Genomic DNA, 22,211 nt, shown 5'->3' with positions numbered 1-22,211 from the left:
CCGCCTCCGTGAGAGGCAACACCTCCTCCGACGCACCACCCCAGCAGATCAAGTGGTGAGGGCACCGACCCATCGACGAAAAGCAGTGGTGAATGGAGGAGCAACACAGGACGAGGTCCACCATGCATGCCCCGTGTATGGCCAGTGGCTTGAGAGGGGAGGAGGGGTGCTTGTCCTCGTCGATGGCCCCGCCCGTGCAACCCGCCTCAACCTCGTCTCCCGTCGGTGCAGCCCCGTTGTCGCCTGAGAGGTGATTGAGATGGGTGATGGTGTCCTGAATTAGGGGTCATCCACCACGTCGTCTCCCAGACAGTAGGCCGGGCCAAGGACCCTCATGACGGTTCGTCAAGGGACCAGAAGGCCCATGACGCATACAAGGAAGAATCAAGAAGCCTTGGCGTTTAAGACAAGGACTCATGATCCGTGGAGGACTCCTCTCCATTAACATAACCGACTAGAGCTCCTGTTAACCTAGGCCTCCGGTATTCTTATATAAACCAAGGCTAGGCTAGTCGGCGGATCATATTCTAGTCACACAGCGATCATCCGGTAGATCAACCTATAATATGTACTCCTCCGAAATCAATACAATCAAAGAAGGACGTAGGTTGTTAGCTCTTCGAGAGAACCCGAACCTGGGTAAATCCTTGTGTCTCCTTTCACCATCGCACCAAGGCTGCCTGTTCGGACCCCCACCCGAGATCTGCTGGATTTGACTCCATCAATGGGGAACTGGGAGAGAGATGAGAGGAGAAGTGAGTGAGATGGAAACTGGGAGTGAGAGATAAGTTGTGCAGGTTTTCGTTCACGTCAATGTGCAGTTCCAACGAACAATTCCGCGAAGCTTATATGTCTCATGTACTGCTTCAAGGTCTGTTGTGTTCTTCCAATGACAACGAGTGCATTCACGTGAGATGGTGATAAACCGGACACCAGATGTATAAAGTTCTCGTTTAAGAAAGGATTTTGTCAGGGCCTACCCTACAACCAGCAAGATGCATGCTGCAACTGGTAGCAAGATATGTTGCAAACGTAGGGACAAAATGCTGCAAGGTCTGTTGGACAGTGCTCAGTCCCGCACGAATCTCCATGCTAAGATCTAACGGCTATGCAATCAACTGAGACTTGATTAAATCTCATTCGACTGACTTTTAGCAAGCCCGTTAATTAGGGGTGTTGTTGGATGCGCAGGCGGCAGCTAGAAACCATGTTTAGTAGCTCATTTATATTTTCTTCATGTAATAGTTTGCACACTTGGAGGCGACAAGTGGGCGTACCCATACGGAAACCAGAATAGGTTTGTCTAGTTCTAAGGAAAAACATACCCTTCCACCCGTGTGTGGAAGATTACTAAATCAGTAACCGAGTGGTGTTCAGAGACTATACAGGCTTTTTGTTAAAAATGTTTTGGCAAAAAACGTATTGCTACCTACATCTAAGCATCATCTGTACTTCGGTTACATATATAGTACATGAAGCACTTTAAGCACCATGGCTGCCATGAAGGAACTGATACACTTCTGCAAACACAAGGCATCCAAAAATATATTCTTTTGAGCATGGACAACAATACAACAAAACAAGCAATAAAATTCTTTTAATTGGTACAAAGCAAAATTACAACCACCGCGTTATCCCTCGAAGAACTGTGCTTTCAGCTTCAAGCTCGGCCAGAATGCTGCAATGACTTTTGAGTTCCTTCAAACAGATCCAGCAAAAGTTCCTCCAGATCCTCAGGCCTGTACTTTATGTAGCGATCTCTCTGCTTGGTGCCATCAAGGAAGGCAGAGTATCTTCCCACAAATGTCCTGTAAGCCTGTATGACTTTCAGTGATATGGAAATCCTGACATCTTCGCGGAGTTGGTCATCAGGGACAGACCATGCAGTCTGAACTCGATAAACATCTTCAAAGGACAGGTTGAAGTTTTTGAACTTCTCCCTGATGATTTTACGAGAAGCGGCACCTCCGGCGGCACATAGACCATCATCACTCAGGTAAGAGAGCACCTGACTCCACGACGCCCTCTCGTAGTTGGTCGCCTGATGCTGAAACATCCGGTTGTGCAGCCGGATCCAGTCGTCGCCAAGAAAGCTCTTGAGATCCGAGTTCTTCACTTTTTGGACCATGTAGCAGATATTGTTCATCATAAAGATGTTCCGCAATCGACAATCTCTGTACAATCTAGACCCGGCTTCAAGATTTGCTTCTAAAACTGCAGCAACAGACTGCAGATGCAATGCTGTAGCCGTGAAATGAGTGCATGAGTTTGGTATAGGCTGTTGATCTGCATCCTTCAGCAGTGAATCAAGAGTTTTGCTGTAAACAGTGACAGCCTTTATATAGTTCATGACATACTTGGTGAGGGGATGCACTGCACCAGTAGGCACCGCACTGGATGACGTGTAGGATTGGATAGCATACTTGAATTCCGCAAATGTTTTCCTTGCTGATTCTCCCAGCTGGAGTAGGACTTCATGATACTCAGCTAAAACCATATCATTGCCCCCTGCTTGAAACAAGAACTCTGCTTCAGGCAGCAGATCATCCAGGACCTCATACATATCAAGAATCCGGAAAAGCTTTTCTGGCTTAGGTGGTCCAATTGCTACAGACTCATAAAAGCTCAGAAGCTGCATGACCGAGCTAAATGAAATCTCATAGAAGCACAAGTCTACAGCTGTTTCTGATAGGTCACCAAAGACAAGACTGCTAAGGCTCCTCTCGCTCGCAAGGTAGACTCGGACAAAAGCCTTCATTGCCCGATTCCACCGCTTTATCGATGCGCTCAGTTTGTTCCATTTAGTGCTCATAAGTTCTTCCATGCTGTGCTTGTCGATGTGAAGAGTCCCAATGAACTCATCTATTGCACCCTGCCGTGCATTGATATAAGCCTGGCAACACTCGTTATTGTAGTCACTCAGGAACATGAAGTTGGCAATGGACTTGACAGCAGAGAGTGCACCAGGTTGGATCAAATCAGCCACAAAATATTCAGATCCTCCACTGCTACCGGTTTGTGTTGACTTGCCTTCACTTTGTTCCTCACTGAATGAGCTGCTTGAAAACTCATCCGTGCTGCCATCCTCTGTAGAACGGAACGAGAGAAGTTCCTGTTCTAACGGCTGTTTGTAGTATGTAAGAAGGTAAACAAACTCCTCTTCGAGCCTCGCCATCGCCATTTCAAAAAGGTCATCAGCATACACGGTGAGTTCCTTGTGCTCTTTGGCTTCTCCACCAGGGTCCAAATTACCTAACTTCTCAGACAGCTGCCGCAATCTGTACAACACTTCTAAGTACTCAAATGAGTTCTGTGGATCATGAACATGCAAGGAGTTATGAAAATCCAAACTAAGGATCTTCTTTCGCAATGCCTTGAGCGCAAGCTTGATATCACATATCTCTACTTCTTCTCCCAGCTGGATGTTTGAGCATTGCTTATCTAACTCAGGAGCCATCATTCTGTAGATTTATATTCAGCGTCTTCGCATTTCCTTTCCCTGTTTCACATGTTTATAACAAAGATCAGGTCCAACTCCAAATTTGGAAAAGCTTCAGATGAAGAACACTTAAGGTAGTGAAGATCATATGATGAGAAGTATCGCAACACATCGACAATGCAAAAGAACCAAGAAAGTAGACACTGGGAGCTAAATTAGCGAAAAATAATCTTTTGAGCACCTCGAGAGACTGATATACAGGGATGTCATAACACAATTTACCAGTAATGGTAGCAAGAGAACAGGGCAGCCCTACGGTTAAAGGTGGTATTATCCTTTTTCCCCTAGTTTGTTGTTAACCACGCAGTTATCTTTATTTACTCAAATTTCAAAAAGTTAAAAACATGAATGCAAATTTCCTAGGTTGGATTTGATTAGGTTGCCACAAAGGAGGCCTGTAGCAGGAACGCCACTTGCCACTTCTTGTTCCGGAAACATAAAACAACTTATTAACTTTGAGCTATAAATAATATTCATTAGGTTAATTTGATCCACATAAACCAAAAAAACGGATGATTCCTCAGTACTTTTAGAACACCTTTTGCTAGCATCTCCATCAGAAGTTAAGGATACTGCCGATTGGGCCATGGTGACTTTCCAAAAGAAAAAACGGCAACAAACGACAGCTACAAAGGATAGTAGTACTATTGTTACAGATTACTATGTTACTACTACTACATAAGTTCGTCCATATTTACCAGTTTAAAAGAATTACGCCAAAGTTTTCTCTACTAGTTACCACTTTCTGTAAAGATCTTCCCTCCCTACCGGAAGAGGAAAATCCAATACCAAGGACAACCACAGCCAGTCCGTCTAAAACTCTGAAAACTGGCCGTTCAGATGCCCACCGCTACCATAACAAACCAGCCCAAGTTCTAAACCGGAAAAAAGTTAAGAAAGCGGATGCTGCTCCCCCCAAAAGAAAAATGAAAAATAAAGGCCCTGGCTAGAAGGGTGATATGAGGAACTCACCGCAGCACTGGCGAGCTGCTGCTGCTTCGCTTTCCCCGGCCCCGGCGGCCGTACTGGAGCCCGCCGGCGCAACCCAAGATTGGTTGCAGAATAGAGAGAGAGAGAGAGAGAGAGAGAGAGAGAGAGAGAGAGAGAGAGAGCAGGGGAAGAGCAGAGTAGAGAAGAGGGGAGAGGGAGACGGGATTGGAGTGGGCAGGGGAGGAAGGTCAGGTGTGGGAGGGCAAGTCAAGTCAACCCGAGGGTGGCGACGGCGACGGCGACGGGAGCGAGACAGGCTGCGGAATGGTCCGTGGAATGGAATTCGGAACGGATGCCGTGACGCCGGGGTCTCTCTCTCTCCCTGTGTTCCTTTCCTTCACTCTATGCCGCTCCGTTCTGACGGGAGAAAAACACACACACACACACACAGAGACACAATAGGCTCCGGTTTTCTCTAGCCCTGTGGAAAACGGAGGAAGAAGGGCGAGCTTTCGCACTGGACTGACCGGCTTCCGCTGACCGCCTGGCCGTGACCTCACATGGACACGAATCATGTTCTTACTAATATTGTTTGTTCATTTCCGGGACTATGATAACGTCCCTGGCTCCACGTCCGTATCAAAACAAAACTATTGGTTTCTCGATGGCCGTCGGGCCCCGCGACAGACTGCGAGCTCTCCGCACGCAACAGCAAACGATTTGTCTAATATAACACGGTTCAGTTTCTCCGAAAGTACTCACGTTCGCGGTCCACGGGCGCCAAAGGGCCCCATATATCTCCGGCCAAAATTGCGTCCCTTCGAACCACATACACATGCAGTCACGCAGCATTGGACGGATGGTTCTACCAGCTCTAGCTATTCATTCGATCTGGACCTGGTACCACTGCACGGAGCCCACCTCGCCGTCGACCTCGAGCTCGCACACCGACCGGACGAGGTACGAGACGGCGTCGTCCACCGTGTCGAACCTCGCGAGGTCCGGCGGCAGCGCGCCCCCCGGCCACCTCTCCAGCCACCCACGCAGCCTCTCCTCGAGCTCCTCCTTGGACACGAACTCCTCGTCCATCCCGGGCTCCAGCAGCACGTACGTGTCCGACTGGATGTCCGCCCGCCTCCTGCGCCCCGCACACTGCATGCCAAACCAAAACTCACATCACACAGAAAATACAGTCATTATCAGACACTGCACAACGTAGAAAATTGTTGCCATGATTGATCGACTGAACAGTAACGATGTCTATCTTGAACCGTTCCACGATGGAAATGGATGGATGGATGGGACTCTGACCTTTGTCCCGGGGCCTCGGCGTTGAATTCTCGGTGGTCTCGTAGTGGGAGGTGAGCTGGAGAAGAAGCTCGCGACTCCGGGCGGCGAGGCCGCCAGTGCTGTCGCCCTGGGCGATCGCCTCTGGGCACGGGGTAACGACCATCTTTTGCCTGCACGTCGTGGTGGGGCATGAGAAGAGAAAATCACAGGAAATCAAACGAAGTGGTAGCGCTCTCTGACTATTGATGGAAATCGGGGAGCATTTGACGGGTATGCTGCCACGATTGTGCGATCTTTTTGGTTGCTCTCTCCCGCTTTCTCGCTTTTGCTTTTGAAAGACGGAAGCGTCCCTCAATTCAAAGGTGGGCTGCCGGCCGCCCGGTGTCGATTTTCCGTACGTAGGAGTACAAAAGTTGGGAAGGTGCGGCAAGCTTTCTCCGAGGAGATATTTCCCAGACTAAAGGAAGGCGAGCTTCCATGATATTTCTCAGCAGGATTCCGGAGCTGCTGGTCATGCTCAGCTAAAGCTGGAGTACTAGGTTTCTTTAGCCAAGTTGCAGGTCCCGGTCAAAAGGGTTGCGAGCGAAATAAATACCGGTCATATTCTGAAGATTCAGCATATCGTCTGATAGCATACAGCACCCATCGAGCTCGCGCAAGCAGCGCAATACTGCGCCTGTGATTTGCATGGGTAGTTTTGTGGAGGTTGACTGCAAAATTTAGGACCAACGGGTGCGGTTAACCAAGAGGTCACATGATTGACTAGTAGAAAAGTCCACAATATCCGGTAACCACATACTTCAGGGAGTAGACATGCGTACCCATGCCAGTTGGAATAGCACCGATTGGGTCAGAAGTTTTTTTTTTTTTTGAGTCAATTATACCGGTGGTGCTAGAACTTGGCGTAAACGGTCACTTTAGTGCTAGAACTTGCGGTATACATTAAAGTGATGCAAAAACTTGGCTTGAACGTGCAAATACGGTGCAAATCTTGTTTGTATACGCCGGTGAAGCTGACGAGGCATGACAACATGGCATAGGGCCCGCTGTCAGTGACCATATGGTGCAGATTGGGCATGTGTTTTCTTTTTGCAAAAAAACCTCAATTTTTTTATTTTTCGTTTTTTCTCAGGTAAAGGCCCCTGTCAAGTGTACCTAGAAATTGTATGTGTGGCATCAGGTGGTCCCACCTGTCAGCCAAACATCACAAATTTTATTAGTATTAGAAAGAAAAATAGAAGCCAGGCAAGGATTCGAACCGATGACCTATTGTCAACCGAGAGCGTGGCTAGGAAACACACCAGTTAACAACTGATGTTCTATAAGTATAATCAGTCTTTGTATCTTCGCCAAATAACGTAAAATAAGAATTTCCATTCAAATAAAAAAGATACTGCCATGGGATTTCGTACCAGCGACCTGACAATTACCACGAGGAGGACCTAGCAAATATACAACAAATGTCATTTCATGCCTTAATATAGGATTGTTAACCTTTATGTGTACAACAGTACCCCCGCTCACCCGGAAAAAAAAAGACAGTACATCCGCTGGCCTAAACAGACTGCAGTTAGTGCGGTTCATTTTAAACATGTTATTTTTCTTTTCTTATTTTTAGCCCGAAAAACTGTAAACTGTAATTGTACATATAATTGTAAATACGTATTCATATGAGAACCTGCAGTCCGAGGCATACTAGGCTAATTTTTTACGCACATATTTATATTGATTTAAAAATGCATAACCTGTTTTTAGAAGACACACAAAGTTTATTAAAATGCATGAACACTTTAAAAAAACATAAAAACATCAAAGCTTGCACAATTTTATATACAACATGAATATTTTATTAAAAAAATTGTAAATTTTTTGAACTGATATAATAATTTTTTAGGTACACATATTTTGTAAAATTACTTCGATATTTTATTTAATATGCAAAAACTTTGTAATTATACAATTAATTCATAATTCAATTTGATGGATTTTTAAAAATTAATAGATGAGCACTTTTAGTCTAATATATTTTACTTATATGTATATTATTTACAATTACAATTTACATTTCTTTACAACTTTTGAAAAGTGAAAAAATAACATAAATTGTAGCCCAGGAGCAGGTACTGTTATAGACATAAACTGTAACAATTATATTTACACATGAGAGTACATTGTTGCAGTGGCACACCCTCCTAATTGTTTTACTTTGGTAGCCGGCTCGAAACCCTATGGGCGTAACCCTTTTTAGGATTAAAAATTCTTGAGTTATGTTACTTAATTTCAAGATATAAAATGTGTGTATGCTTCTATGTCATGTTGTGAGCTATGGGCTACGCACCCAGTTTACACCGAGTTCGCCGGTACGAATCCATTGGCGGCATATTTTTCATTCGAATAAATTTGTGATGTTTCACTAACAAGTGGGACCGACTGGATGCCACACACCTGACAGGGCCTTTTCGTGAGAAAAAAATTCAGGCATTTTACAAAAATAGCACGCCACACTTCCAGTTTTCACCATGCAGTCACTTATGAAGGGCCCTATGCCACGCTGTCATGCCTCATCAGCGTCACAGCCGTATACAAATGAGAGTTGCGCCGTAGTTGCAAGTTGAAGCAAGTTTTTGCACCATCTTAATGTATGCCGCAAGTTCTAGCACCAAAGTGACCGCTTACGCCAAGTTCTAGCACCACCGGTGTAATTGACTCTTTTTTTTTTGCGAGTAGATTGGGTTAGAAGTTGACTAAACAGCTGATTCTACTACTACTACTCTAGATCGGTACAGAAATTTCCTAAAATTCTCATAACCTAACCTTTTGAGTCAAAGATGCAATCTAGTGCCTTGCCCGTTTGCTAGTAGTGAACTATATTAATATATATTACATGGTTCTCTTGCATTGATTTGATGAGCAGTGCAGCTTTAAACAAAGTACGACTGACTCTGTTTCTGCAGCTCAGCCGACCTTGACCCCTGATTAGCAGACCCCTATGATTCAACGCCCTCTCTTTCCAGGATAACATCACATATGACCTACTGCCACTACTACTACTCGTACTTAGCAAGCGATTAGCTGAATGAGCACGGAGAGGAGCTGACGTTACCGCTGAAAGGCGCGGTGGTGGAGGCATATTCCGGCAGCCGGGCCAGAGCCGCAGCCTCCATCCTTCCGCTGCTGGAGCTGTGTGGCCTAAAATCTTCTTTATCCTTCAATGGCTCGCCCGATACAACTCCGTTGGGCTCTGTCCAGCTTATCCTCCCCCCTCTGCCCCTGCATTGAGATTGGTGAGGGAAACATCCATCCAAAAGCCAAGAGAAGACCGGTTCCTTACAAAATTATCAAGAATTGACAGGGACCGCGCAGCCACCAACAAACACACGCTGGGGCTGTGGCTGCGGCTGCCAGATCAAGTGGTTAGCTAGTTACAACAGGGCACAGGTCGCAGACAGGTGATGCCTATTTACCTGAACCACAGGTCAACTGTCAACACTAACTTTTAGCATTTCAACACCAATTCCACTTGTACATATGAACACCCCAACTTGGGAGATTGTTGAAACGATATCCCATCGGATGAGCTATACATCAACCATTACATTTTCTTGTGGAAACCTTCCGGGAAAAAATGGTTATTGCGATAATAGAGATCTCCCCCTTGAGATTCAGGGGTTCAATGGAGAGGTATACATAAACTCGTGTTAACACTATATAACAGCGTAAACCAACATCATCTATTAGTGACCTTTCAAGGTCACTGCGGGTCATCAAATGTCAACTCATTGGGGTCTTGCGGCTTGCGCATCAATCACTGAAAATGGCAGTGATATTGCAGGAACACAAACTTATTCAGTGGCCTTCGTATGCCGCGATCAACTGAGCAATTTTTACTAGGAGGCTGTTCGCGGTTGCGTCCTTCGGGTGTGGAGATTTCAGTTCTTGGTACTTGTGTACGCTTCCAGCGAAATCTGTGAATAATCCGTCAACCCCCATCGTATTTATCCAGAAATCGAACTCGGCATAGGGATCCTGATGAAAGTCGAAGTGCAGAAACTGGTCCTCGTTCCTGTATGTGTAAGGGTGTACCTGCAGAAACAATGGAATTCAGTTTAACATGTGTCCAGGTACAAACTACCTGTCATCAAGTTGTAGTTGACATGTAGTACGGCTTCGGTCCATTGGGATCATTTAAAGCAGAGTTAACACACTAGTTAAATCTGAGTTTATGAGAATAGATTGCAATGGTTAGTTCAGCTAGAACTTTAAATGAGAGCATTCGTCCCAAATCAGTGCATTGCAAGGTGAGGACCAGGAGGACACAGCTGAGAGTTCCTGATGCAGATGTCGACAGTCATATCATGTGTTTTCTTCCAATGAATTCAGTTAATAATTTGTCAAATCCTAATGAGATAAAAAAAAATACTCCCTCCGTCCTAAAATATAAGATGTTATTACAACCAATGTAGTCATATATTGACAACCATGACATTTAATTGGTTCTTCTGGTGATTCATACTTTCAGAGTGACCAAAAAGGCACTTGAACAAAACAATGCTGAAGGTGGTCAGAACTGATGTCGGTCTAACATCAATTACTTTATGAGCATGTGTGTGTAACTCTAGACAATTGTAAGGAATACAAACAAATAGCACACCTGGAGATTATGAGCATGCGCTCTTGCAACAAGATCAGTTGGTTCCAGCAAATAGTTTTTTGCAACTGGAACAATAGTATCTTTCCATGGACCAAGGCCGACAACATAGTTACTAATATATGCAAGGTAGTCATCTGAAGTGATTTCCCAGTATGACTGCAAGCAAAAAATAACATAAGTAATATCCATACAATCAGATGCTTCTGCGGAAGTTGCAAAAAACACCAAAAGTACATACTACTCACTTTTCTTCCATACAATTGACATTGATGTAGTATAAAATAATTTATTACTCAAGATCTATACCTGGTTTGTGTCTTGAGTTCTCACTGTGGTATCATCAATCAGAAAGATCTTCGGAGAGTCTGTCAAATTTGATATATGTACAAGGGAAGAGGGAGCAAATGATTGTATAAACAATGGCTGTTTTAGCCAATTTTCGGACATATATTGACCCCTGTATCCATACTTTAGTAAGGTATCCACAAATTTGTCCTCGAACTTCTTTCCATCTGCCCACTTTACCTGTCAAGAGTAGAATACAAGCTCATTGCTTGAAGCAATTCAGAAATTGGAAAATCCGCCTAAGATTGTACTGAATAAATCCAAAGCTTTTGAATTGTACATCTCATCAAAGTCAACGTGAAGTACTTAAATATATCAGCTGCAGCATTGCTCTCTCCACCCATATACTATCAAAATATCTTTGCAAAAGCTAATCCATTCCCTACAATAACCATTTTCATAGCAAATTTCCGTATAGCTTCTAAGCACATTTCTTGCCAGAAAAGGCTTGATTAGAGAATTACGAGAATCCTTAAAATACCCTATTGCTTATTGAGAGCAGGGGGACTTACATGCTTGTTGATAAAAACTGGATCTTTTATCTCTGGATATATTCCAACGGTTCTGCTTGCATCTAAGGCAACTGAAATGAATTCTTCAAATGTGATGATTGAAAATTTGCCTGCATGTCCAGACAATATCATTGATGATTCTTAATTCACAAATATGCCATCAGATTGCATCTTTCAGATTAGTTCATGTATTCTGTTAGTTTAAATAACTGAAATGCAAAATGGGTCTACTATAAATAAGAACATGCTAGCTTTTAAAAAAAAAACTTTGATGAAGTAAATGAAAAACACATTTTGGGAGAAGACTAAAATGCATACATCAACCATGGAATAAATTCCCAGGTATTAGTTGGTGGGAACTGGAAGGCAGGTTATTGAACAGAGAACTAGTCATTAATTACAACACCTATGAGCTTTCTAAAAAAACATAAGAATCCCTCCAAATAGATTCTTTTTGTGAGGCTCTGAATACATACTTTTTACGAGGCTCTAAGTTTATTTTGGAAGTGCAATACCTTGATTCGTAGAGAGGATAATGTGATCACGGTAAAGAAAAATAAAAGCAGAAGCTCAAGGACACAGCCACATACCATTATATTGTTGATCTCTGAATGAGTATCGCTGCTTCACTTTAAGTGTTTTAAGTTCCTCAAGCGTGAAATCCACTGCATATGGATACAAGTATCAGAAAAATCAAGAAATAATAGGCTCACAGGTTCACCATTCACATTCAATTCATATCCTAGCAATATGCAGGTAGTGTCAGTTCAGCAGCAGGTGCAGATAAACCAATATGATATTGCCATGATTTATCAACCACAGAGCTATATGCTATCTATGCTGGTGGGCCATGGTAAGTTAGCCACAGGCCAGTCTTGCCACTAGATGCTCATAGCTTGTGGCATTACATTGAAAATACCATATATACCAATTGTTAAATGCTGGCAGAATGCAGCAGGTAATGGTTCTTGGAAATCATGCACGAAGTAGTGTCAACTTCCTAAATTTGAGTCAAGGGATAGTATAATTTGATGTATTTTTCTTGCATTCTATTGCTAACTTTTGATGCTGCAAATATATATCTGAATAGATTTACAAGAATGAATGAAGAAATCAGGATTGGTAATAATAAGCAGACCTACGAACCAGCCAGTAACGTTGGCCCATTCCACCTCATAGGTTCTCCTTCGATTGGCGAATTCCTTACGGCCGGAAATATCAGTTGTATCATCAAGTGTTACATCATGAAAGCAGATCAATGCACCATCTTTGCTAGCAAGGATGTCAGTCTCTATAAAATCTGCACCTTCTTCAATAGCCCTCTGCAATAGGATTTTTTAATGAAATATGTTAACATTAAAGGCTTTGTTGTTGTTGTATCTGTTAACTTAATTTTCCAACGGTGAAAAATCACATGATTGAAACTTATCAGAATTGAATTTTCTAGCATTTGCAGTAGTCAATTTAATAAATCTAACCATCAAATGGTATATCCTCTTAATAAGGGCATCATCTTCCATATGCAAAAAAGAGATATACTATTTTATTTGTCATATAAATTCTATGAACTGTACCAGGTAAGCAGCACTTGTTTCCTCTGGGATTTCCCCGTTTGAGCCACGGTGAGCAATGTTATACGGTCGAAATGTCTGTATGGGCTTCTTCTCTTCATTACTAGTCTTACTTGGCAGTGGAAAGAATGGTCTAGCAATGACCACATGTAATAGTAGCAGAAGAAGAAAAGGAACATGACCTGCCAAGGATGATAATAGACTATAATAAGATAGCTTGACAAAAGTTAATATTTCATCGTGACCTTTGTAGACAGTTTAGAGATACACAATCGAGATTCCTTTAAATCTTTGGTGTATAAATGTTACATATTTAACACTGTTATTAGAATCCTCATATCCTGTCCGAATGGAAGAGTTCAACCATATTCCAGCAGTGACAAATATAACTACCACAGAGGTCCCTCTGAATAGTTTTTTTAAAAATAGCCATGTGAACATGCAATGCTGAAAACATTACATGGCACTAAATATGGGTAGTGTCAAAACTATCAGAGGAAATAAATTGAGTCAAATACGTCCACAGAAAATCATTTAAAGACAAAAGATGCCACCTGTTGTTCATGAAGATTTCATTATGATTGGAAATGAGTTAGCATAAGTGCACAGATTTAATTTGGAGTTATATGGATAGAATATGTAGAAGTATGGATGCTATATAAATAAGACGCGAGTAACCATGATATATGTGACCGGACAAGAAACTAATCTAGCTGCCCTTCTCCCTATATTTACTATACTTCTGAACATATTGATGAAAGAATATGCATGTTTGCACTATGGATACAGCCAATGAAATATTCTTTGTGGACTAGTGCTGTTCAAAAGAAGTGATTCCTCAGTTTTTAATGTATATAATTTCTTGAGTTATGTTGCATTATATATTGTAAAGGTCATAATTCACACAATCGAGTTTGTGCGTTTCTTCAGTGGCACTTGTTTAGAACTTATCTTGACTTTTTTTAAAAGATAATGTCAGGGCTTCCCACAGCAACGATTTCAATTAAAGAAACCACTAACATCAGGAGTTCACAGCAGGTTCTACGGCATGAAAGAAGCGAAGAAAAAAACTCTCGGCATAGCAGAACATATCAACTGAGGAAAAGTCTTGAGACCAAAAACTTGTCTACATATCTTCTCCTGCAGTCTAAATATGAGCACCCTGGTCCAATTTGCCCAGCCAAGCAACAGTTTCCCCACAAAAATAAAGCACTAAAACAGGCATAATAACTAACTAAAAATAGTAATGCACAAAGCACTACCGACGATTCCCTTGACCACAGAAAGAGGAATTAGCAGTCTACCACTAAAAAAGGGCAGCCCGGTGCATGTAGCTCCCGCTTGCACAGGGTCCGTGGAAGGGTCCAACCACTTTGGGTCTATTGTACGCAGCCTTTCCCTGCATTGCTGTAAGTGGCTGTTTCCAGGACTTGAACCTGTGACGTCATGGTCACAAGGCAGCAGCTTTTACCACTGCGCCAAGGCTCCCCTTCCAACTAGCAGTCTACCACTAACAGTGCAGAAATTGTACATAATCGCGCGGACTAGCAATAGGTAAGCAACCTCAGAGCAAGTTCATTGGCTAGTTGCCGCCCACCCCAATTCTAGCTAGCACAAACTTCTATAGTCCTAAATCTAACCATCCATTGCCTAATAATAACAGCCATTGCCTAATTGCCGCATCAAGAATCACCTCAATTCGTGCCTGCACATCGCCACTTCCCAATTTATCGCTCAACCGCGCGTATGGTATCAGAAAAAGAATCAGAGTCGTACAGGAGGAAAAAGAGGATAAACAACTCGACGGGCTCCGCTCGACAGATCGGCGCGGCGGGGAAGTATCGGGGGGAAGGCCAGCTAATCGGAGACGGGGGAGGGGAGCTTACAGAGGGACGGGCGCATAGTGCCGCTGCTTCGTCCGCTGCGGTTCCGATAACAGTGGGAGGCGAGCAGCGGCGGAGACCCGAGAGCTCGGTTCTAATGGAGCGAGGAGGAAGACGACGTGACGGCCGGGCCCCCTCTCTGTCTATTCGCTCCCGCTTTTTCTTTCCGTCACGCCGTTACGTATCATCCTCTTCTTCCTTTTTTTATCTTCTGGCGCCCGTGACGGGGACGTATATACACCCACCGATGGTACTGCACTCCGACGTTGACGGAATATTCGGGGGATAAGCTCTTTGGGATGAACAGCTAGTATTACCGGGATTATGTAGGACAGCAGGAGTACTTGGGAATCGGAATATGATCCGTGTTACCTCGCTTACATGCGGGTCCCCCGTATAACATCCGATCGTTGGACAGCGATGTGAGCCGTGCCGGCCTCTTTCCGGCCGGTGTGTGTGGGCGACTAGTAGGGCGACGGGTCGTGTGCGGTGAGCCCGTGTGCATTAGAGCATCTCCAACAGCCGCGCTAAACTAGCGCCGTGCCGTAAATTAGTTCGTTTTAGTGCGCGCGCAACGTGGCGGGTCGCTTCAACGGGTGCGAAAAAACGGCACGCGCGCTATAATGAGTTGGGCGCGCGGTCGGAAGCATTATCCCGCGCGCGGTGTATTTCGGGCGCCCGCTACCGCGCGCGGCACACTCGAGCGCTCGCGCTCCCACTTCCACCCCCATCCGGCAGCGCCGTCGTCGCCGCCCGCGCCCCCGGCGACCGTTCAGGCGCTTCCCCGGCGTATCCCCGCGCCGCCGCGCTTCCGCTGCATCCCCTCCTAGTCCCGCCGGCCCTCGCGCGCCTCTGTCGTCCGAGGAACAGCGCCCAAGCGCTCGCTGCCGCGCCGCGCCCGCAAGGTGTTCGACAAAACGCCTACAAGGTATGTATTGCTCAAACTTCATGAATTTGGTGCATGTTTTGAATTGTAGTTTTTATAGTATAGTAATGAACATTGTAAATGAGTTCGTCGTATGATTCTTCCGAAGAAGAGTTTGATATGAAAGAGGAGGAGGATCTTGCAATGATCATAGCTATGCATATCAATAAAAAACCGAAGCACGGTGGTTCGGTTATGGGTTGGGAGAAAATTTGAAAAGATAGGATTGATGCCCATAACAGATTGATGAGGAACTATTTCGTGGAGAATCCCACATACCCGGAGTCGTATTTTCGTCGCCGGTTTAGGATGAGCATCGACTTGTTTAGGCGCATTGCAGAGAAACTAGCGAGCCATGACCGGTTTTTCCAGCAAAGGAAGAATGCCGCCGGAGAGCTCGGGCATAGCACCTTTCTAAAGGTGACAGCCGCTTTGCGTATGTTGGCATACGGTATCCCAACTGATCTAGTTGATGATCACTTGGCTATGGGTGAGAGACAAGCCATCATGTGTGTCAAGCGCTTTGCAGTGAGAATTGTGCAAGTGTTTGGCGAGGAGTATTTGAGATCTCCCACTGCTGAAGACACCGCAAGGCTATTGGCGATGAACAAAGTGCGCGACTTTTCTGGCATGCTTGGCTCAATAGATTGCATGCATTGGAGTTGGAAGAATTGTCCAAAGGCATGGCATGGGCAATTCCACGGCCAAAAAAAGGGTTCCACTATAATCCTTGAAGCGGTGGCCGATTAGGAGACTTGGATTTGGCATGCATTCTTTGGAATGCCTGGATCTTTGAATGACATTAATGTTGTCAACCGGTCACCACTGATGAATAAGATTGCAAACGGTGAGTTTCCACCGGTGCAGTTTGTAGCAAATGGTCGTACGTACAACTATGGCTATTATCTAGCGGATGGCATCTATCCAAAATGGAAAACCTTTGTGAAGCCGTTGAAAAAGCCGGAAGATAAGAAAAATCTTGATTTCCACAATGCTCAGGCGGCGGCTAGAAAAGATGTGAAGAGAGCATTTGGGATTTTGCAAACCCAATTTGCTATTGTGAGAGGAAAGGACCGGCTAGATTTTGGGATCAAAAAATGCTTTGGTACATCATGCACGCTTGTGTGATCATGCACAACATGATCATCGAGAATGAGCGTGGCCAAGATTTAGACTACTCACAGTATGAGCTCTTGGGACATCCCGTGCGAGTGCGACGGAGGGCTGAAAGGGTAGCCCGTTTTATTGCCTCCTATCATGCCATTCGGCGTCCCACGACGCATAATGAACTTCAGAATGATCTGATTGAAGAGTGGTGGGCATGGCATGGACGACAAAGAGCATGATTTCTGCATTCGACATTGTATTGTTCATGAACTATTTGTTGTATTGAACGATAAACTATTTGTTTGAGTTGTAATGATAACGAAATTGAACTATTTATTGTTGATTTATTTTGTTTGTTTGATCATTTTTGCTCCTCTTTTTTAGAATGTATATGTGGTTTGTGCATGCTACGCGCGCTGTATTTTTGCGTGTTGCTGGAGCAGCGCGCGCGCTGCATTATAGCGCGGCTGCTGGAGCCAGCGCTGGCGGCCGCGCTAAACCGGCCGAAGCGCACGCGGCAAACAGGTTTTTTGCGCGCGGCGCGAAGCGCGGCTGTTGGAGATGCTCTCCAGCCTTTTGGCCTCAACCCACCCGACGATAGGCTTTTAGCGTTTGCGCCGACGGTTTTTTCGTCCTGTGGGTGCTCGAGTTTTTAGCCGTGCCCCCAGGTTTCGGTCCCAGACGCCAATAAAATTTAAACTTGTCCTTTCCGCTGCCAAAAAGCGCCACAAGTTCGGCGATCATCTCATGCCACAAGTCGGCGATCATCATGCCACAAGTCGGCGACCATCATGCCACAAGTCGGCCATCAAACACACCCAAAAGTTCGGCAATCAAAAGGAAGGAATCATAGACATGGAACGCATCTCAAACGACAGGCTCCTCCGCCACGGGACTGGTCGGGGTCGGCGTGGGTGTAGTCGGGCTCAGCATCGGCGTGGCTTCTGTGCTCGGGCTGGTCGTCGACGTCGGCACCGCTTCATTTTCTCGGGCTGGGCGTCGTCGTTGGTGTCGTCGTCGTGGGCGTAGGAGTGGCGGGCATCTAGTTCAGGATGATGCCGCGCTCGGCCAGGTACCACGCCTTCACTTGCTCGTCCATCATCAACATGTCTGCCGCCATCAAGAACGCCAGGTCGGTGTTCCTCTTCTTCGCCGCGACGTTGGTCTTGAGAAGGCCGAGCTTAACGGCGCTGCTCGTCATCAACGTCGACCACCTCGCATCGGATTTCTCCTCCCTCTTAGCGGCGATGTTCTTGGCGTCGGCGATGCACTGCTCGATCGAAGATTGCAGTCGTTCGGCAGCAGGCGCCACGTCCCTCGCCGCTTTGGCTCTCTTGTTGCCATCAGGCCGCCCTTCCGCCACCGCCGGGGCAGGCGCGTCCGACTTGTAGGCTCCTTGGCCTTGGCGAGAGTGAGTCGGACCTCCCTCCACTTCTCGCACGACTTGAACCTGGAGAACACGTGAAGGAACTTGAACTCTTGGTCGGCGTTGTCCTTGCGAAACATGTTGAACATCCGAACCATCTGCGCAGCCGAGGACAGAACGTGTTGACGAAGTGTACACAGCGATGAACCTGGGCCGGGGAAGTATGGTCATACCTGACCCTCGACGTCGGCGCCGCTTTCCGGGTGAGCCGCGACCTCATCGACGATCCCATGCCACTTGTTGCACGCCGTCTGGATTGTCGCGTAGTGATTGGCCATGGCCTTCTTGCCGTGGTCCATGTGGATGTTGGTGAAGTCGGGGTCGACCAATTTGCGCCCGTCAAACGACATCTTGATCCTTATCCAGTACGTGTCGCCATTCTGATTCGAGCCGGTGATCGGGTCGATGCTGACGGTCTACCACGCTTCAGCGAGGCACTTGTCTTCCTTGGACGTCCACTTGAGGCAAGGTTCGCCCGGCCTGGCGTTGGGCCCCCGCTTCTTCCTTCTTCCTTTTCGCCGCTGGTTCAGGCTCCGCCTCCGCCTGTTCTTCCTCCTCCACCTCCTCCTCAGCGTCATCGGGCTCATCGTCCACATCGACGATGGTGTCCATCATTTCGTCTTGTGCTCCGAACCCGGCGCAAGAAGTGGCGGCGACCGAACCGCTCATGATAATCTTGTCCATGTCGGCGTCGGGTGTGGCTGAACTGTGGCGCCGAGCCGGGTGCAAAGGGTATGGAGCCCCGGTGCAGAGGCGGTGCAGGGTGAGGCTGATGAGTACGCCGGCTGCCAGTAGCTATACTGGGTGTTGAGACCGGTGTTGAATGCGGGGGAGGGAGTGAACAGGTCAGGGTTGAAGCCGGAGGGGGAGGAACGCTGAGGCGCGCCATGCGGAAAGGTGATGTTGGGGTTGAAACCGCCATGCGCGTTGCCATCAGAGTAGTCAGGCGAGGGGGGCGTACCCACACGCGCCTTTTCGCTTCGAGCGGTGCCCCCAGGCGCCCCCCGGGGGGGCTGGGTTCGGCTCGGGTTCCCCGACTGTTATTTTGGCCCAAACACGTGATAAATGAGGCGTTGGGGGCGCGACTGGGCCTATTTTTCGCCGTCGGCACTAAAAAGGCGCCCTGGGGGGCCTATTGGGGGGCGAGTGGAGATGCTCTTAGCGGATACGCACCTTGTTCGAACTCTACGAAGTTCTTTTTTCGTGCTTATAGTACTAGCTTTCGTCCGACGGGGACGCATAGGACGTTGGCAATGGAGACAGACATCGGCAGTCGTAGCTGGGCAGGACCGCCGCCCAGGCCCTTTGTTGGTCCTGCCGACAACCACGCCTCTTTCAAGTATTGACACAAAGCCTGCCACCATGTGGAGACTGCAGGACCGAGGGTTCTCACTGCTGGGGAACATTGCAGAAAATTAAAAATTTTCCTACGGTTTCACCAAGATCCATCTATGAGTTCATCTAAGCAACGAGTCAAGGGAGAGAGTTAGCATCTACATACCACTTGTAGATCGTGTGCGGAAGCTTGCAAGGTGATGATGGAGTCGTACTCGACGTGATTCGAATCACCGATGACCAAGTGCTGAACGGACAGCACCTCCGCGTTCAACACACGTACGGGACGGGAGACGTCTCCTTCTTCTTGATCCAGCAAGGGGGAAGGAGAGGTTGAGGAAGACAGCTCCACCGGCAGCACGACGGCGTGGTGATGGTGGAGAGGCAGTTCTCCGACAGGGCTTCGCCAAGCACACAACGGAGGAGGAGAGGTGTTGGGGAGGGGAGGGCTGCGCCTTGGAGGGTGGTCCGGCTGCCCTCCCCTCACCCCTCTATTTATAGGGGGAAGGGAGAAGGGGGCCGGCCCCCTAGAACCCATCTAGGGGGGGTGCGGCGGCCAAGGGGAGAGGGAGAGAGGGTGGCTTGCCCCCCAAGCCAAGGGGGGCGCCCCCTCTAGGGTTCCCCCCTCAACCCTAGGCGCATGGGCCCAAGGGAGGGGGTGCGGCCAGCCCACCAGGGGCTGGCTCCCTGCCCCACGCAGCCCATGTGGCCCCCCGGGAGGGGTGGCCCCTCCCGGTGGACCCCCGGAACTCTTCCGGTGGCCCCGGTACAATACCGGTATGACCCCGAAACTTCCCGGTGTCCGTTTGACAACTTCCCATATATAAATCTTTACCTCCGGACCCTTCCGGAGCTCCTCGTGACATCCAGGATCCCATCCGGGACTCCAAACAACATTCGGTAGTCACATACTAGTCTTCCTAATAACCCTAGCGTCACCGAACCTTAAGTGTGTAGACCCTACGGGTTCGGGAGACATGCAGACATGACCTAGACGCTCTCAGGTCAATAACCAACAGCGGGATCTGGATACCCATGATGGCTCCCACATGCTCCTCGATGTTGTCATCGGATGAACCACGATGTCGAGGATTCGATCAAACCCTGTATGCAATTCCCTTTGTCAATCGGTACGTTACTTGCCCGAGACTCGATCGTCGGTATCCCAATACCTTGTTCAGTCTCGTTACCGGCAAGTCACTTTACTCGTACCGTAATGCATGATCCCGTGTCCAACACCTTGGTCACATTGAGCTCATTATGATGATGCATTATCGAGTGGGCCCAGAGATACCTCTCCGTCATACGGAGTGACAAATCCCAGTCTCGATCCGTGTCAACCCAACAGATACTTTCGGAGATACCTGTAATGCACCTTTATAGTCACCCAGTTACGTTGTGACGTTTGATACACCCAAGGCACTCTTACGGTATCCGGGAGTTACACGATCTCATGGTCGAAGGAAGAGATACTTGACACTGGCAAAGCTCTAGCAAAACGAACTACACGATCTTTTATGCTATGCTTAGGATTGGGTCTTGTCCATCACATCATTCTCCTAATGATGTGATCCCGTTATCAACGACATCCAATGTCCATAGTCAGGAAACCATGACTATCTGTTGATCACAACGAGCTAGTCAACTAGAGGCTCACCAGGGACATATTGTGGTCTAAGTATTCACACGTGTATTACGATTTCCGGATAATACAGTTATAGCATGAATAAAAAACATTTATCATGAACATTGAAATATAATAATACTTTTATTATTGCCTCTAGGGCATATTTCCAACAGTCTCCCACTTGCACTAGAGTCACCAATCTAGTTACATTGTGATGAATCGAACACCCATAGAGTTCTGGTGTTGATCATGTTTTGCACGCGAGAGAGGTTTAGTCAGCGGATCTGCGACATTCAGATCCGTGTGCACTTTGCAAATCTCTATGTCTCCATCTTGAACATTTTCACGGATGGAGTTGAAACGACGCTTGATGTGCCTGGTCTTCTTGTGAAACCTGGGCTCCTTGGCGAGGGCAATAGCTCCAGTGTTGTCACAGAAGAGTTTGATCGGCCCCGACGCATTGGGTATGACTCCTAGGTCGGTGATGAACTCCTTCACCCAAATCGCTTCATGCGCTGCCTCCAAGGCTGCCATGTACTCCGCTTCACACGTAGATCCCGCCACGACGCTCTGCTTGCAGCTGCACCAGCTTACTGCTCCACCATTCAACATATACACGTATCCGATTTGTGACTTAGAGTCATCCAGATCTGAGTCGAAGCTAGCATCGACGTAACCCTTTACGACGAGCTCTTCGTCTCCTCCATAAACGAGAAACATGTCCTTCGTCCTTTTCAGGTACTTCAGGATATTCTTGACCGCTGTCCAGTGTTCCTTGCCGGGATTACTTTGGTATCTTGCTACCAAACTTACGGCAAGGTTTACATCGGGTCTGGTACACAACATGGCATACATAATAGATCCTATGGCTGAAGCATAGGGGATGACACTCATCTCTTCTTTATCTTTTGCCGTGGTCGGTGACTGAGCCGAGCTCAGTCTCACACCTTGTAACATAGGCAAGAACCCCTTCTTGGACTGATCCATTTTGAACCTCTTCAAAATCTTATCAAGGTATGTGCTTTGTGAAAGACCTATGAGGTGTCTCGATCTATCTCTATAGATCTTGATGCCTAATATATAAGCAGCTTCTCCAAGGTCCTTCATTGA

At 46.7% G+C, this 22,211-nt stretch overlaps 2 protein-coding genes across 2 annotated transcripts; both read right to left on the bottom strand.

Annotated features, from left to right (window-relative positions):
- Nucleotides 1–1,518: 1,518 nt before the first annotated feature.
- Nucleotides 1,519–4,758, bottom strand: LOC119277080 (exocyst complex component EXO70E2-like). Its single transcript, XM_037558298.1, has 2 exons — nt 4,472–4,758; nt 1,519–3,499 (listed from the first exon to the last, which is right to left on the bottom strand). Exon 2 carries the CDS (start codon nt 3,458–3,460, stop codon nt 1,661–1,663), a length of 1,800 nt encoding a protein of 599 aa, XP_037414195.1. The 5' UTR covers nt 3,461–3,499; nt 4,472–4,758; the 3' UTR covers nt 1,519–1,660.
- A 310-nt stretch (nt 4,759–5,068) lies between these two features.
- Nucleotides 5,069–14,848, bottom strand: LOC119277081 (glycerophosphodiester phosphodiesterase GDPD6-like). The gene is made up of 11 exons (XM_037558300.1): nt 14,685–14,848; nt 12,802–12,980; nt 12,366–12,549; nt 11,818–11,892; nt 11,228–11,337; nt 10,677–10,895; nt 10,371–10,526; nt 9,607–9,802; nt 8,823–8,984; nt 5,741–5,889; nt 5,069–5,581 (listed from the first exon to the last, which is right to left on the bottom strand). Exons 1-11 carry the CDS (start codon nt 14,698–14,700, stop codon nt 5,312–5,314), a joined length of 1,716 nt encoding a protein of 571 aa, XP_037414197.1. The 5' UTR covers nt 14,701–14,848; the 3' UTR covers nt 5,069–5,311.
- Nucleotides 14,849–22,211: the final 7,363 nt, after the last annotated feature.

This window comes from Triticum dicoccoides, chromosome 3B (assembly GCF_002162155.2).
Source record: "Triticum dicoccoides isolate Atlit2015 ecotype Zavitan chromosome 3B, WEW_v2.0, whole genome shotgun sequence".
Taxonomy (NCBI): domain Eukaryota; kingdom Viridiplantae; phylum Streptophyta; class Magnoliopsida; order Poales; family Poaceae; genus Triticum; species Triticum dicoccoides.
This window is presented reverse-complemented; position numbering and strand designations above follow the sequence as displayed.

Bases quoted from the DNA above. Each gene is read 5' to 3' on its own strand.
- LOC119277081 (XM_037558300.1), bottom strand. The intron at 12,550-12,801 runs GTACAGTTCATA...ATCCTATTGCAG, and splicing joins AAACAAGTGCTGCTTACCTG to AGGGCTATTGAAGAAGGTGC. The intron at 10,896-11,227 runs GTAAGTCCCCCT...TACTCTTGACAG, and splicing joins CAGTTTTTATCAACAAGCAT to GTAAAGTGGGCAGATGGAAA.
- LOC119277080 (XM_037558298.1), bottom strand. From the start codon at position 3,460: ATGATGGCTCCTGAGTTAGATAAGCAATGCTCAAACATCCAGCTGGGA.